The sequence below is a fragment of the Acipenser ruthenus genome, chromosome 16, assembly GCF_902713425.1.
Source record: "Acipenser ruthenus chromosome 16, fAciRut3.2 maternal haplotype, whole genome shotgun sequence".
In the NCBI taxonomy this organism is placed as follows: Eukaryota; Metazoa; Chordata; class Actinopteri; order Acipenseriformes; family Acipenseridae; genus Acipenser; species Acipenser ruthenus.
In genome coordinates this window covers 10,291,339-10,309,015 of record NC_081204.1, presented here as the reverse complement: position 1 = coordinate 10,309,015, position 17,677 = coordinate 10,291,339, and the positions used below count along the sequence as shown (strand labels likewise).

The following is a 17,677-nucleotide window of genomic DNA, read 5'->3' as shown; positions in this document are numbered from 1 at the left end:
ACTTTGCATGGATGGTATGGATATATTATAATTCATATATATTTACATGCATGTGAAAAACGCAAATTCTAAAGCTTAAATGCAGTGTTTTTTCCATGTGAAATGACCATTCCCCCAAGGATACTGCTAATGGCAAATGAACAGAAGGCAGAGTTAAAATATCTACAGTATTTCTGCTGTTTAATTAAATAAATCTATTTAAAATATATATTATCCAATATATTTTATTTTCATATCTTAAAAACCACAGTAGCCCAAGTTTCCAGTGGATTCAACATGCATACACATTTTTTCAAAACCCTATTGAATTGAGAAGGGATACTGCTAAGGGTGTGGCAATAAAGACAAGTACAGTATGTCCGGTGGAACGGACTTCAATTGCTTTCTGACACAAGGAAGTAATAGGCTTGCGTAGTAGGAGGTGTACAGTACATAAAATCCATGAATGAGAAACAAACGCTTGACAGATAAACTTCTGAAGCTAATTGTCACAGTTTTAGAGTAGAATAAGGTATTTCTTGTTTTGTTTTTACTTATGGATAACAAAGACGAAGAAGGGGGTAAGTTACGCGGACATTTTATTAAATGCTATTATTTCGGCTATTTTACTGACCACTACACTATCTAGTAGGTAGCGCATTCGGACACAGAAAAGGTATTACTTGCTGATTTGGTATGAGAGATAAAGTCTGTGCCTGGGGATTTGTAGCCACGTAGGAAAATTAGCCCATTCCTAAAGTTTACATGCAAAAGTTGCCTGGTACAGACTGTACAAAAGTTATATGAATACATAATTGCGTCAATAATTAAATCATTTTCATGGCAGTTAACGCTGAGTTCGTTAGAGGTGGTGGTTCACCCTTCGGTTCGATTGGAGTGTAGTGTAATGTGTGAATAACAAAGCTCACTTGGAAAACGAACCGAATTGTCCAACTGAAGAGGCTGCCTCAGTTCGTTTGGCAAATGAGTTCGGTTCGCTTGCTAAACTTCAACACACTAACGTAATTCGTTTGCAGACAGGAATCAAACCATACACATAACAAGCGGTGAATTGCGACACACTAATTAACAGTAGTGTATACAGGCTAATCCTGTGTTGCGGTGCACAGTAATAATACCATTAGTCTGCAGTATAGGTTCAAACACAAGGAATCGACAGCTTCCAGATTGACTCCAGGTTTAACGATGTTCTCAATTGCAGACAACACAATGACCCTGAATAGGTTCCGACAGTCAAACTCGACGCGTCTGTTAACCTGATTTATCCCGAACGTTGTGTTTCGATCATAACATGAAACACTGTTATACTGTTCTTTCACAGGTGGAATGTGTGTGATTTACATAAAGGTGACGGAATAACTATTCAGTAGCCTATTTAAATGAGAAACCTATATGTTAATGACGCAGATGGCAGTTTCTACGTCATTTCAGGATTTCAATCAATGGACAGGTTGGATTGAAAGGTAGTAAAGGCGGAGAAAACAAAACAGACGTGTTCAGGAGATATGGAGAAACAACAGAAGACATATTTAATAGAACATAATAATAAATCAAGTATATCAGTACAGAGAAAACAACATTAAAGTTAGGGAGCTCATTTTAATGTAGCCTAATTTTGCAAAGGTATGTTCTGTATTAATAACATTTTGTTTCGTGTACCCGGTTATGGTGGATATTTTATGCCAAAATGAAAGAAAAATGATGAATAAATATATAAATACATAAATATATAGACATTTGTTTATTTATTTGTTTATTTTTCATTTTTGGCATACAATTTCCTCCAGGGTTGCACTTTATGAAAATTAATATGTGTGTATAATATAAACAGCCGGTGGAAAAGAATGACAGGGGCTGTGAGTGATACTGGCAAAGCATGACCCCTCAGGGTGCTTGACTCTAAAGTCTCTTCATCACATATATAATATAAGCCCCTTTCACACTGGCATGATCTACCCAGGTCAGAACCTACCCAGGTCAGGACCCGTGTCATGCGGGTCAGGTACACGATTTCGCACTGCTTTTGATAAGGCAGGGCTGACCTGGGTGACAAGACACAAGTAAATAATACGCGTATCAATCCTCCAGAAGCAGCTTGTTACTGATGCTTCCATCCAAGCTTCTTGGGATTGAACTGTCTGCCCAAGTGTTGATTAGATCAAATGTTTCTTCACCCCTGCTGCAATCTGGCTCATGCTGTGTCTCAAGCAAAGAAAATATGGCTAAACAGAATAAACAGAAACGTTCCTTGCAGAAGTGAAACCTTCACGCAGGCGTGGCTGTTTGTTATTGCGTCGGCTCAGGAACGGCCGTCAAGCATTTTGTCTCACGCAACCCGGATCAAAGTGTGTAGACCCACATCCTGAGGTGGGTCGCTGGTACCCCGGTCAACGCGGGTACGACCCAGGTACATGGTTTCACACTACGCGGGATTGTGGCCTGGGTAGCCAGGACCCGGGTCCGATCCCGGATAGGAGTCCCAGTGTGAAAGGGGCTATAGCTGTATCCATTTGATATCTCAGTGGCACTAGCTCTTCTGTAAGGTCCAAACAGGTGACCTTTTGGTGATACACAGGTGGGGTATACTTTTGGCTGCCGTTTAAAAAGATACCAAGATGCACTGCAGACAGTGTAAACATCCTGTCCACTAATCATAAAAAACTAACCCAAGTTCATTTTCAAATTGCAAAGTGAGCACAAATGAACTCAGGACTGAAAGAAGAAAAAAAAGACGCTAACTCCATTTGCTTCCAGGTAAGTGTGAACAGCAAGCAAATAGACTGATTGTTTTAAACCAATGGAACGGAATTGTAATGAACACAGTGTAAACACGAAAAACAGTACAGTAATATGTCAAGATTAATGACATGTACCAGCCCAAATAAAGGACATGCTTTTATGTTGTGATTATATTCTTATGCTTCTGTACATACTAAAAGAAACCTAATACATTCAATGACAAACATTTATTTCTCAAGGTCTTCAATGTTGACATATAGCACTATTGAGTGCCATAAAACTAGTCAATTATCTGTTCCATGTATTACTATCAAGCCTTAAATCTCAAACACCATTTGAGATACTTCATATTTGCAGGTTATTCAGGCAGTAGGCCTATATCCTGACGTGTAAATGGTACAAGTTCGATGGAAATCATCTCCACATCCATTTCATGTGTACAGGTGAGAGGTCCCCAAGGCTCTGATGGGATTCTGTTACTTGTAACACAGGAAGTGAGCTTCTTTGTGGAAGATTGAAGGTCTAGATGTAATGTATGCATCCTGCATGAATGCACCAATCTTCAGCTTCACAGTTTCAGTTTGATAACAAGATGAAATCAATTTAAAACAAATTGTATTATATTGTTGGCACCCACCCACTGACCATATGAATGTATTTTTGGGTGTATTGTTCAATTAAAAAACCTGGCACAGATTGGCTGATCCCAGAATTGTTTACTACTGGTATTTCAAATTGAGTGTCAGCAATCCCAAAATAATACAACATTTGGTGGGAACCTGAACCATAGCATAATAGAATTTAGATGCAGAGACCCTAAAGCTTAGATAAAATAGTAAAAAAAGACATGGTAAAATGGGTTTGTTTCTGTTTCCTAGTGATAGGATTTGGTGTAGATTATCACATGACTGATTTTGTTGGTTCCTGGCTTTTCCCTTGGCTAGTGACTAGCGAGTTCAGCATTTTTCTGGACAGTACTCAAATGTTGACTATTATAGTGGAGACAAGATGTAACAATTGTCGGGATGTAACACTATAACATGCATCACGATATGCAGGTCAGTGTGTGTGAATGATGATACATGTGATAGGCTACTTGTAGTATGCATAAGAAGATGGCATTGTCATTTCATGATAGACCATTTTGTTAAAAGACAAAAATGAAATGGCCTGGGGAGGGTATGTATTGATACCAACTTTAAAACACACGCATTTCTTCATTCGAGAACCACTTGGTGAACTACAGTGAGCTACGTTGTGCTTTTGGTCTTGCATCCGCTATTACGATACGACAGATCAAGTAAAGAGAGTATGAGGATTCATCTATACAGGAACCGCTCCTTCCCCTGACTCACTTTAAATAACATTTCTGTTCTGTCACCACTGGGCATGTGGAAAGTAATGACAAACAATTTTTACCCCAATTAATGTTAAAATGAAATCTAACAACTTTAAAAGCAAATGTACTGAGTAAACGGTAAAAAAAAAGAGGTTTACTGTTTTAAAGTCTTTAAAACATGCAAGAGTCCATTTTCTCAATGTACCAGTAACTAATGCCTGATTTACACAGGTGTTCTTGACCCTGAAGCACCTGAAGAAGGCCCTTCAGCGCCCCCATCTTGTCTGTTGGATACAGTGTCTGGCTATGAAGGGACGCCCTCAGAGGGAGGTAAACAACATCTAGGGTGCTGTGTGTTTAATGGTATTGCAGTGCTCGACAACACCACTGTGAAACAGGGAGCAACACTGTGCTTATGTGGGCAGCTGGTATTTGAATGAAAGCTAAAATCCCAAATTAGAGATGTTTTTTTTCAATGCTGTACGTTGAACGCACAAATTGTCTCAAGTGGATATCATTCAACACTAGCCAATAGATTTTATTAACAGAGATAATATATTTGTTTATAAGCAAATTGATTTTTCCAAATGATTAAGATGAGTGATTTTTCTTATGATAGATACAAAATACAAAAGTCTGGCAATAGCCACCCTTTTCACCACACTTGTTGCCCAATTAGGGGGATGTAACAGGGATTACAACTTTTTTTTTCTTTTGTATCCTTTAGTTGGTGAAGATAAGATATATCCTCCTCCCTCTGACAGGGTGCCAAAGCCAGAAAATGATCGGAATGCATCTGTCCCTCATGTCAGGTAAGAACCTTTTGAGTTTAAAGATGAACTCCATTCTAAATATAGATGTTTTATTCCTGATCAGATTTTGCAAAGGTACCATGTATGTAGCATTTAAATGTGCATGTGAAAAACAAACTCTTGGGCATGATGGCCAATAGTCATCAATGTGGTAAAGTACTTTTCAACAAATTGAATCAGATTGTTTTTTCCTGTGTCATGCAAAACGTTTAAAAAAAAAAAAAAGAACTGTCCTCGGAACGAACCCCCCTGTTGTAGATTACAAAGCCAACAAGCACATTAAAGGTTCAAAGTTTAACGATTTAACAATGCAGTTCTATATCATATAGGTCTTAACTGTTTTTAGTTTTCTGTGACGTCATTCATTTCACAAAGGTCAGTAAAAATGTATTGCCCCATAATAATTCTGTTTACACTGGAGGAGGTAAAGGCCCAGGTTGACCCCTTTTTTTTTTCTAGGCTTCCCACAGTGTCTGAAGACACAGCGAGAGCAGCCCTCCTGGAGTATGTTGGCAGTAAATGGACTTACAGAAGTAAACCAGCAAAGGAACTCGTCTTTCGAGATCTAACGCCTTTCACTGCATACAGGGTAACTCGAATGGATTTGTCATGGAAAACCAGAATGTTGTCGTAATGAAATGCATGCTGAAGGCAGATGTACAGTGGAAACTGAATTTAAATATCACTACAACCAGCTGATATTAAAGTTACATTTACAGCTACTTATGTATGGTGCCATGCTCCAAACAAATCACTAAACTGAACAGCGTCTGGATAGGATGGAAATAAGACTTCCATTGCATAGCAGTTTGATCCATTCCTGGTTTTACTGTGAGTTTAAGACACACCTGAGCTTGTGACTCCCTGGTGTCTGGTTTAAATTAGTGAGAGTCTATTGTACAGTGAACCGTAATTAATTAAGGGACTACTTGACATTTACAGTAATACAGATATTGGAAAAAACAAAATGCATTCAAGGTAAAAGCTTGTCTTGCCTTATAAAGAGTGATAGCCAAGTCTATTATGTTTAGCATTAGTAACATTATCACTGGATATCTTCTCACTGTGCTGAATATATCTTTATTTGCATGTTTGTTTTAGTTTCGTTTGGGATATGCATATTACACATATTTGAGTGTTGTGTTGATTTACATCGTCTAACAAACGTCATCATTAAAAGTGTTTATTCTTCTTTCAAGTATCGCTTGGAAACATTTACAGAATCCAGAGGAACTGCCTGGGCCTTTGAACCATATACTAGTAAGTTAAGTATGCAGTGCACAGCGGTTACAGTTAGAGATGCTTTTTCAACAAGAGCTGATGTATTTATATAACGTTCCCTTTATTTTAGATCAGCTTGTAGATGGACCTCAGTATGGCGTTCCTCCCCCACCCTGGGATGTTGTGGTTGAGGTTCCTCCCATGTACACTGATTATTGCCAGAAAGTCAGGGTGCCCCACACCTCATTTGTCAAGGTAAAGCCAATTGCACACTGGAGTAATATCTTCGGGCCATTGTATCACAAGTTGCTATATTAAAATAGAAAAATCAGATCTTCCTTTCTGTTCTCTAGCTTCGTTGAACTTCATTCCCTACATCTCATTGTTTCAGATGTGCCACCGATGCCATGGGAAAGGCCGTGTCCGATGCAGTCAGTGTCATGGATGGGGTAAGGTAAGATACACCATTGCTGTATTTATAAGCTTAATTGGATTTACCACTTGGTGCCTGCAGGTGTTTTCACTTGTTGATAATTGTATTTAAATTGCATCATAAAACTACTTCAGATTGCCTAAATAGTGTAATATTTCATATCTGTACACTGTGAGAAGTGTTAGTCAGTCAAATACTTTTCATATCGTATGGAATGAGCTTCCTTATCACCTTTGCTTATTTTTTAATCTCTTGTATTTCAAAGTTAAATCATTGGAACATTTATTTTACCCTGACTATTGATCTTGGTGACTGTAATTGTTTGACTGTCTGAGGTCTATGTATGTATTGTGTATTTTGTGTTGCATTTATTCAGCTAAATGCCCTGGGACCTCACAGTAAATAAATGGGCACTGTGAGTAATATCCTGGTTAAATAAGTACATTAAAGCACAGCAATGGAGATACAATTGACAGGGTTTTAGAGAAAGTGAAGCATGGGTTGAATGCTGTGGCTGCACTTTGTGAATGTGTCTGATTGCTATAGGTATTGGCATTGCTGATTCACTGTAATACACTGCATGCTTCTTCCAACCCATTCAGATATGTCATCATTGTGTAGTGGAACAAATCTAATGCCTGGATGTAAGAGACAGACATTACGGCCACACTAACAGTGTTGAAACATCCAAACAAATGTGTTTTGGTTTTTGTAGACACGGTGCACTTCCTGTTTTGGAACGGGGCGTAAAAGTGGAAAACATTGTACATTTTGTCATGGATCAGGACGTAGAAGGTAAAGAAATGGATCCTAATGTCTAGCGTATAGAAATCTTCACTAGAACTTGGTATAAGATAGGTGTCAGGCCTGTCTACAAGGTTCCATAACAAACGTCATGTAGAATTTCTGTTCTAATGGTGCCTGCTTCTTGTGCAGCATTAGTATTAACGTCCCTGTGGAAATGTGAAAATATTTAATACAGTATTTGTAATCTTATGAATGAGTTTATGTAGTATTGAACTACATGTGTATAACATATGGGTTATTCCTCAGTGATGACTGCCTCTTATCTCTGTTTTCTTCACTGTCCATATTCACGACTGCAGTGTTTTTGTTTTTTCCCCAGGTGCTCTCGCTGTTCAGGACGAGGTACTAAAACATGTGACATTTGCAAAGGACACAGAAATCTAATGCACTTCATTCAGTTGATAGTAACCTGGTAAAGACATTTTACAAAATGTGATATTCCCTGATACCTCTGCTATGCTTGTGTGTTCTCCGATTACCAATGAATCATGTAACAACAAGACTATCTGAGGGCATAGTTACCATAGTTAAGCACTGAAACTGTAAGTTTATTTATCAGAATATGTATGGTGGCAGGTACCTGATTAGATGTTGCGTTAGTATTCCGGAATAAAGCAATTATAAGGAAGCAACTGTTGCAGGAAGAAGACAGCTGCAGAGTTAACGCGTATAGTAGCCAGCAACACAAAATGTGAAAGCAGTATAGACCACAACAGAGCATTGGCAATACGAAGTCCACAGTCAAACCAACCTACATTTAAGTACCTTGGATTGAATCACTAGGTTAGAAATTCCTGGGGAAGTTTATAACACATACGGTAATGCTGCCTACCACACAACAGCCTGGCTATACAGTGAGTCTGTTATCTTCAGTTAGCTCCAAAACGAATTACTGGCAGTGTGTGTGTGTGTATGTGTGTGTTTGTGGGAGGTAAATAACAGGCCCTATCAGTGATATCCATGTATTCTAAGGCCCAAGCAGAGACAGTCACCAGGATAACCTTTTCCAATTTGTTGCAAGTAGCATTACTGAGCCAGCATGGAGGCAGGCTTTTTTAAACAAGGAACTAATTAGTACAAAACTCTTCATTATAATTAAAGCTGCCTCTCTCAACAGGAAAAACCAGATTTATGAGCATGTACCTGATCAATGCCCTGGTTTTCCAGTGAAACTATTTGAAAAAGTCAATGGAGATAAATTTTTTGTTGATGAAAGTGCTCTGGTAAGAAAATACAGTTTCCTGTTCCCTCCTTACTACTTCTGTTGCAATAGATTGCATTACAGTTTGTCATTCTTGATGAAACAGGTGTCAGAGCTTGTAATTGATGCACTTTACTTAGGCTGTTTGCAAATACTTAGGAAATCAAAAGATTTCTAAAATCAACTTTACACTTTTGTTTTAATGAAGATATTTATGGACCATATAATTGTATAATAGTTATAAAAGCAAATATACAGCAATGAAGCAATGCTGGGGGTTGATAATAATTTGTGTGTGTGTTGGTTATAAGGTGTTTTTCCCCCCTAGGTTTATCCGATAGTGGGTTTTCCTGAAAAAGAAATTTGCGACGCCTCCAAGAGAGGGAATGATGAACACATGGCCAGGTTCTCACGAAGCATGCATATCCTTCAACAGGTGGGCAGACACCTTTTACTGATAGCTAAACCTGTATGCTTTGTGTGAAAGTTAACAAAGCTGAACGGCAACAGAGTGATACTGGGAGGCAAAAGCTGCAAATGCGTAATTTGTCTGTTTCTGGGTCCCGATTGTGCTGGTTTCTGACATCTGTCTCTGGGTGTGTGTATATTATTACTGCTAGCTTCTGTGAAACAGATGTTGAAGTTGGCTCAGTCGGGAACGTTGGGATCTAGCCTTTGTTTATCAGTAGATGTCATAATGGTTTGTGAAAATATATTTTAAATCAGCATTTTGTTTTTATTCCCAACACATACTTAGCAAAGTGCTCAAATAGTGCTCTTGTCAATGCCTCGGCGCCATCAATTTCATTTTGGTCAAAATTGGAAAAGGGGGCTACAAAAATAATTGCTTTGACACAAACATATTATTTAAAAAATATTGTTTTAAAGGCTTGCCCCCTCTTGTGTTTTTGTACGCCATATAAACCTATGCAATGCTGCACCCAGTGTATTCTCTCAAAGTGTAAATACTGCACGTGAGATTTGTTGCCAATACATGTTTAATGTGTTTGATTGCCGAGGATCCTGTGAACTAAAGTACCTTTTCTTTTTTTGCAGCGCCAAACCATTGAGCTGATTCCTCTGACTCAGGCCTTTTATGAATATAAAGAACAGGAATACAATTACTTTGTGTATGGTATTGAGAACAAGGTTCATGCACCAAAATACCCATCCAGCTGCAGTATCCTGTGAAGTGTGGATATGTTCCTGTGATGGGGTACCCGGGGGGGGGGTCTGGGGAATAGTGGGTGACAGGGAGGCAGTTAAAATACTCCCTGCAAAAACACGTGGTGTATAAATAAGGTGATGACTGGTGTTAGCGTGGTTAGTGTGTTAGAGGTAATGCTGGTGTTAGAGGTATGTGGTGAAGTGTTTTTCGTGTTTTGTGCTGTGCCGTTCATCCTGTTTTATTTACGTCTGTGAGTGTTTTGTATAGTCCTTTTGTTTTGGCCCTTGTGCCTTTTATTTTAACCAGTGTGTTTTGGTTAGTGTTTGTACCAGTTTGTTTTGTTAATGTGTTGGATTAAAAAACGCAATAGTGTGTTTAAACTTGCCATCTCTGCCCCCGAATCTCTTCCTGATATTCACCAGCCTGGGCTGTGACGTCTTCCTGTCACAGGGCCTGAAAGAAGAAAGCAAGTCTGCAGCTTTGTATTAAGAAACTTTATGAACAAAGGTACCAGAAATGGTGGGGACTCAATTTCAATTCTCCAAGATAAGAAGAGACTGGATCATGCAGAGACTTAACAACTACAGCGGATAGATAACACTTCCTCAATACACCAGACCACATATTCTCTATCTTTAGGTAGATGAAAGCCCTTGTTATCTTTGCTTACAAAACCATCTTACACCATTGTATCTTAACATTTATTGATTACACCAAACAGGTCATACTTTCTTGGGTCTCACACATATTTTAATTTGCAAACAGAACTTTTTAAAAATAATATTGCTTGTAATAATAATAACAATGTATTTTCTGTAATGAATTTACACATTTAAAAGTGTATTGATTTTAGTGCAATTGTATATTTATAGTTGCCTGTAACACTACTTATTCTATTGAATAATACTCTTATTTTGTTTATAAGAAATACATATGAATCATATCTAAAATAATTTCAGTCAAGATAATGTTTGAAATAAAAAAGTCTGTATCATCTAAACTTCACACAATACTTAACAATGCTTATGACTTGTCGTTGTGTTGTGTACAAACTTTTAAAGAATTTAAAAAATAAAAAAAACTTTATGCTGTTGCATAAAGTTGCAAATCATTTGTGTCTTTGTACTTGTGCTTGTGCTTGTGCTTGTGCTTGTGCTTGTGGTTACTACATTGATAACCTCAGCATGGTTCCTTGGTACCACAAGGGGCATAGATGCAGTACATCTTTTTTGCCAGATGGGGCAGCGCTGTCATGTTTTATATATATATATATATATATATATATATATATATATATATATATATATATATATATATATATATATATATATATATATATATTCCTGTTTTTTAACCCCTTCAGTTCTGGATTATTTTTTGTCAAAAAATTTGATATACAGTAGTTATAAAAATAACTCATTTATTGAAAAACATTTTCCATATATGTATACAGTACCTCAGACTGAGACCTGGGAGTCCCGTGAGCTTCCAACGTGATTTCCGACTGCATGTTAACATACGGCGCTAAGATAAGGTGGGATCTTGGGAGGACTGGAAGGCTAAATGACATAGCAACAAATCGCAATTTGTATTAAAATACTGTCGTCTTATTCTTTTTTTTTGACTTCAGTAGAGTTGTGGAGTGAACAGTGACTTTCAAAATGCACGCCAGGGATGAAAAATAAGATAGTTAGCTTGAAAGAAGATACAGAATTACAAACAGAATGCATATTTCAAACAAACTGTTTAATGAATGCTTTTTACAAAAATTCAAACAACTCACAATAGACTTCGTGTTTTAATGAACGCATGAATCACATACAGGGGTCTAGCATCAGCTACAATAACGACACAAAAGCAAACATTTTGCAGTGCAACTGTCAATTTGGTGCAGAACCTCCCTCTAGTGGGCACTCTGTTTCGTGCACATTGAAAATATAACGTACAGTTCCAGGTTTACACTTCAGATAGACGAACGAAAATTGATAGAGAGGTATCAGGAGGCAGTTGAACAGCCACTGACACAAACAGACATTGCTAATAAGCTAGAACACACACACACACACACACACACACACGCACACACACACACACACACACACACACACACACACACACACACACACACACACACATATATATATATATATATATATATATATATATATATATATATATATTTGCACAAACCAGAAATATGAAGGCTTTACCATTAGTATAAAACATTCAGCTTTAAAAAGATGATAGCTGTATCTTAATGAAATAAACAGCTTGAGAGTGTTAAGGTGTAGAGGTATGTGAACATGCAGAACGAATACCGTAACCTGATGGAGATTATGAAGCGAAGGGGGTGCAGTAAGGGCGAGGTTTTACTCCCCACGTGTAGCTTTTGTTTATCATTTTTTTTTATGAATGGGGCCGGTCTGAGTGACGTAACTTCGGTAAAACCTACAGCCGTCCTCTCGAGTAAATTAATCCATGTGAACAGAATGAGCTTGATGTGGAAAGTCATTTAGCTCAGAAGGGGTCTTATTTGGAATACCTCACACAGCAAGCGAGTCTACAAAATTCCATCTGGTAAGTTTCTGTACCGTATGTATTTGTAAGGAGTAATTCTAAACAACATTTTGTTTAGAATTACGTTTTTTTAATTGAATTAGTGTAAGATTTACAATAACAATAAATAACAAGCCATTTCCACACTTTCTTATTTTACTTGTAAACGTGTAGAATAGACAATAAACAATTGAATTAGCATTTTGAAGGGTTTTTAACTCTTGTTAAAATTTAGTTTGTTGCCGGTTTTTTGTATGTGTACAGTACATTGAGCAAGAAGTGGCTGGAAAGGACGCAAGTGCTAGCAAGTGATATCAGTCTGTCATATCATTCTGTGGTTTAAACTTTAAGAGGACAAATGGCCTAGTTTCATACTGGCTAGGTTTGACGTATTCAATTTTATTTTGAAGTGACGTATTTAAAATGCTTAAAATTTTAAAACGTTTTTAAAATAAAAAAAAGCAATACAAATACTGTATTGGCACGTGTTAAAACTTGTATTTCCTTAAAACTGTCCTTTAGAGCTTTGTGAATAAGGCTCAGAATTAAAAATGGATATATAAATATATCAAGTTTTAATACCACTGCATACTTAACAAATCCTAATTTTTTTTTTTTTTTTTTAAAGTAAGATTACATTTTCAATACTTTCCAGCCCATGTGACAGGTTCCATAGAATCGACAACAATATAATATAAGAAATAATTATGAGCTCAGGAAAGCAATTTAATGATCCGATTGTTGAAGTATAATGTGTTCTTTCAAAATAACATGGAAAGTTTTGATTGGCTGTCAATAAACCGTGGTGAAAAAAAACAACAACAAAAAAAAACTCCTACACATTATGACTAAGCTAGTTATCACTAATAGTGTAAAGTTTGACTTAAGGTTTGGCCAAAATAGTTTCATAATTTGTATACCAATCAGAAAAATCCTGAAGTAAAATCTTTTCACTTTCAAGACTGAAAAGGTATGGGAAAACAAAACCGAGTGTGAATCAGGAATTCCACAAAGATCAAAGAATTCTAATTACAAGTTATTTGAAATTGTTACCAACCTGCAGGCAGTCACAAAGCTGACAGGTAATCCCTAGGATTGGAAGGGTGTGCTGCCCAAGCAGTGATGTTTTGAGGTGATCTGTGTTAAATTTCAAGGGCACACACATGGGGTCCATTACAGTAACAACCATGAATGTAGCATCACTTTACATCTTCTGGTAATTCTTAACAAATATGTGATTTATAAAATATTTTTTTATCATCTATTGTAAATATTTCTGTCATATATACATCAAGGTATCTGCAATATATTATGCTACATGTCATTAACTTAGTTGAAGGCAAAACAATTAATAAAAACTGAAGGCAGTAATTGTAATATTTTAAAATAAAACTAAACAACATGTGAAAGAAATTAAGTAACATCACCAGCCACAGAGAAAATATAATTATTTTACTATTGACTTTTTGTTTTCTATTTTACAATTTAAGATTTTAACTTCTCCAGAGAATATTTTGGTAGTGTTGGGTTTTTGCTGTCATTGGAACTGCCTCCTGGTTTCCATGGCAACCCCTCCCTTGCCAGGGAAGACAGCACAGGAGGCCTGTGAGGGTGGATGTGTTTGTCTGCAGTTTCTCTAAAGGCAAGTGCACTTGAGGGGCACAAGTAAAAGATTCAATCTTCTAGTAGGTGGGGACAATACCATCTCAGGGTCAAGTTGTATTTTCTTTCTGCCTGGGACTGCGCTTATTGGCGCTGATACACCATTCATCTAGGATTCTGGCAAGGAAAAAGTTTCCCAGAAAGCAGCCCCCCTTATCGAAAATGAATGGTGAAGCACCGTCTGAGCAGACTGCTTTGTAGGACCGTCAAAAACTGTTGTTCTAGGTTGCTTCTGTTGGATGTCTATTGAAGTTAACTACCCTATCAAATAGTGTTAGATATGTGAAGGTATTTTTTTACCCCGCATGGCTAGCACTTGCGTCCCTCCCTCCATAGTTAGACAGATCCCCTGATTGAGTTCTGAAAACTGTCTGCATTGTCCTCACAGTTTTAATCCTCCTTTTAGCAGTGGAGCTCTCATAACTCAGTATTCTCCTTCTGGCACTGGGGCTCAAGTGAAGAGCCTCGATGCATTAAGAATACCCTCTGGCCTGACGCTTCTAAGGGATTCCATTTCAGAGATTCAACTTTGTATTCAAGTTGACAGCAAGAGCCCAACTAACAATCTTACTTTAATATATGCATGGGGTATTAAAGACAAGTTGCAGTTATTTGTGAATTCACAAGGGTTTCTTTTAGTGTAGTTTCTTAATTATTTTAAATATACAACAACCTAAATAAGAACATAAGAAAGTTTACAAACAAGTGGAGGCCATTCGGCCCATCTTGCTCGTTTGGTTGTTCGTAGCTTATTAATCCCAGAATGTCATCAAGCAGCTTCTTAACATATCCAGCTGATTGTAAAAGTTAGAAAAGGGGCAATGGGAATATAGCTTGGCTTTAAACCCATTTCCAAAAACAGAAAGCAAAAAACATTCTTAGTTGCTGACTTTTCCTTGTGCTCGCCTGTAGCTAACTTCTTTAAATGTAAACAAGCTGCTGAGCCAACATGGTCTAGTTCCAGATAAAGTGTACAGACAGGTAACTATGGAAGATGTAACCAGTCACCCAGGAATCACATTTCATTAGAAAATTAAACAGTAGACTTTGTATATGTTTTGTATATAGGTTGTTTATGTTCCCTAAATGTTGTTTTAGCTCTATCTAAAGCTTCCTGCCCCTGATACCTGCTTCCCCTTGGAATCAGCTCAATAGACTTATACTGTACCAATGACATGAAGCAAAAAGGTGGTCATCTTATTCTAATTGGTACTTTTGCTATACTGATAACATTTTACAGAAAGCCATGATATTTTAAACATAAGCGCCTGGTTACAAGCAAAATAACTACACCTTTAACAGGCAAGTACAGTCAACAGGCACAGCTAGCACGGTTAAACAACCTGCTTTAAAACATCTATTTAAAAAAGACTAGCAGTAAGCCTTCAGTCAATGCAGGCTTAGGAAAAGAATTCCAGGAGCATAGAGGCTTAGGGCTATAGAAGCAAAAAGATTTAAATTGTGAAGTCTGGCTCTGTGCTTCTCCTAACAAACCAACATCCAGTAATTGTAACCAGGGGCATAGAATAAGACAGATATGCAGGAGGCAAGGAGGAGCAAGTGGAAAGCTGTTTTGAGTAGAAAACATACAAAGATATGCTTGAAAACTACTTCGTTTGACAAGGCATTTTTCTTTAAATCTCTGTACTAATGTATGTCGCACTTAAGAGTTTTATATATCTAGAGAGTCATTTATACAATTGTAATTCAAAACTATGCAATACTTTTTATTGAGATATCAGAATCTGGAGGTTTAAAGAGGTGCCTATTCGTCTTTTGGACTTAAATTGTAAATGGAAGGTGCTTATCCAGTTGTGATTAATCTTGGGACAGATACTGTCGGGTTATTTTTATAGCTTGGTAACATATGTTGAATGAAAGTTAATAAAAAGCAAATCACATTTTCGGCACATTTACTGAAACAAAATCCTTTGCAGTTTCTCAAAATCCTCTGAAAATAACCTCCTGTTGTATCTAAGACAGGGATTTGATTTCAACATGCAATTGTCATCTAACAGAGTGCTCGCTAGAAATATTCTCTAGATTATTTAAATAATAATTATAACCACTAGAAATAATTATGAGCTCAGGGAAGCAAGTAATTATCAGATTTTTTAAGTAAAATGTGTTTTTTCAGAATAACATGGAAAGTTTCCAATTGCTGTCAATTAACAGTGCTGAAAAAAACACATTATCATAAAGCTGGTTATCTGTGATAGTGTAATAGGTTTGACTTAACTACAACCCCTCTGTACCAAAATAGTTTAATAAATTGTAACTCAATCCGAAAAATTCCAAACTAAAATCTTTTCACTGAAAAGGTGTAGTGAAAACAAAATGCCCATTAGCAATGTCACAAAGTGTAAATATATTTTTTTTTTATTTTTGCAAATAGAATATATATTTCAGGTACCAGGCTTAAATGCCATGCATAGAGCCCACCTTTTTGTGTCAAGGTATCTCTGCTGTATTTTATGGTACTTGCCATTAATAAAAGGCAATAATTGTAATATTTTGTGCATATGTCAATGTTAACAATCTTACTAGCACATTTTACATTATTTAAAACAAAAATAAAACTAAACAACAACATGTGAAACAAATTAGAAATTAAGTTACACTACCAGCCACAGAGAAAATATAATTATGTTAGTAAAACTGTTTTGGTTTCCGTTTTACATAATCCTCTGAAAATACTCTTGGTACATCTACAGGGATTTGATTTCAACACATCCTTGTCTTCTTTATGTCTAACAGAATTCAGTGCTCGCTAGAAATAGTCCCGAAACTATTTTTTCTCGTACAGCCACGTTTATTATTAGCTTCCTGCGTTTACCTAAAAGACCCAGCCTGTCTTCAGCACCACTTTAGCTGTCAAATGTTTGCCCACAAAAAAAAAAAATCACGTTCAGTTTTTCCTTGAATTAACCCTGACCCCCCTCTAGGGATTTAGGACAGTGGTGTTACTGCTGTACCACCCTTCTCCCCAGAAACCTGTGCCTGTGTTATCTCAGCAGAGACTGCCAGGAGAAGAAGAAGATGGGGCGGGGGAGGGGGCACAGTGTACACTCTCAGCCAAAACATGTTTAAAATATTTGAGCATTCTTTATAAACTTGCAAAAGCATGGCTGCCAAAAGTAAGCTATGCTCAACTGAGGGTCTTCACTGCTCCCTAAACCTGCTGCTGCTTTACATAAGTCTTTAACAGCTGCCTTCACAGATCAGTACTTATCTTGGACTAACTGCTATTCCAAAGGCAAGTTTACACTCATCTTTTTGATTTCTTAGTGCTGTATAACATTAGTGTTAACCGTGGGTCTTGGTTACTACCACATTTTAAAGTTAAAAGAACATACGTACATACATACATACACACTGCACACATTTAAAAACAATGTATTATACTTTCTGTTTGTCCTGGATGTACTCCAAACTGTCACATTTTTGGCAGCAATTTATTTTGAAATAGTCCATCAACAGGATAGGACTTGTATTAGCACTTAACGTGGTCTTCTGGATTTTAATCCACAGGATCTAACCAAGGGAAATGTATCTGTGTAGTCTTACACCCACTCCCCCCCATACCTGGCCACATAGGCATGAGAATGACGTGACCTGCTTTTAACAAGCTCGCCTGGGGAAAAGGACTCTTAATTAGAGGCTGCTTGCAATCCAAAGCAGAAGGAAAGATTATCCTTAAATCTGCTAGGAATGATTACATTGCACTGAGTATTCATTT

The 17,677-nt window shown here is 37.1% G+C and overlaps 2 protein-coding genes across 2 annotated transcripts in view; both read left to right on the top strand.

The window, feature by feature from the left end:
• The first annotated feature begins 391 nt into the window (after positions 1-391).
• On the top strand, positions 392-10,831 carry LOC117412631 (protein SSUH2 homolog). The gene is made up of 12 exons (XM_034021153.3): positions 392-560; positions 4,310-4,408; positions 4,806-4,890; positions 5,350-5,479; positions 6,090-6,150; positions 6,242-6,366; positions 6,503-6,565; positions 7,260-7,339; positions 7,671-7,763; positions 8,469-8,574; positions 8,881-8,988; positions 9,609-10,831. The coding sequence occupies exons 1-12, from the start codon at positions 536-538 to the stop codon at positions 9,741-9,743; spliced, it is 1,110 nt and encodes a 369-aa protein (XP_033877044.3). The 5' UTR covers positions 392-535; the 3' UTR covers positions 9,744-10,831.
• A 1,327-nt stretch (positions 10,832-12,158) lies between these two features.
• The window catches only part of LOC117412507 (semaphorin-3D-like), a 48,458-nt gene continuing 42,939 nt past the window's right edge, over positions 12,159-17,677 (top strand). Inside the window, exon 1 of the mRNA XM_034020964.3 lies at positions 12,159-12,297. The gene's annotated coding sequence lies outside the window, so the exon portion shown is untranslated. The remainder of the gene's footprint in view (positions 12,298-17,677) is intronic.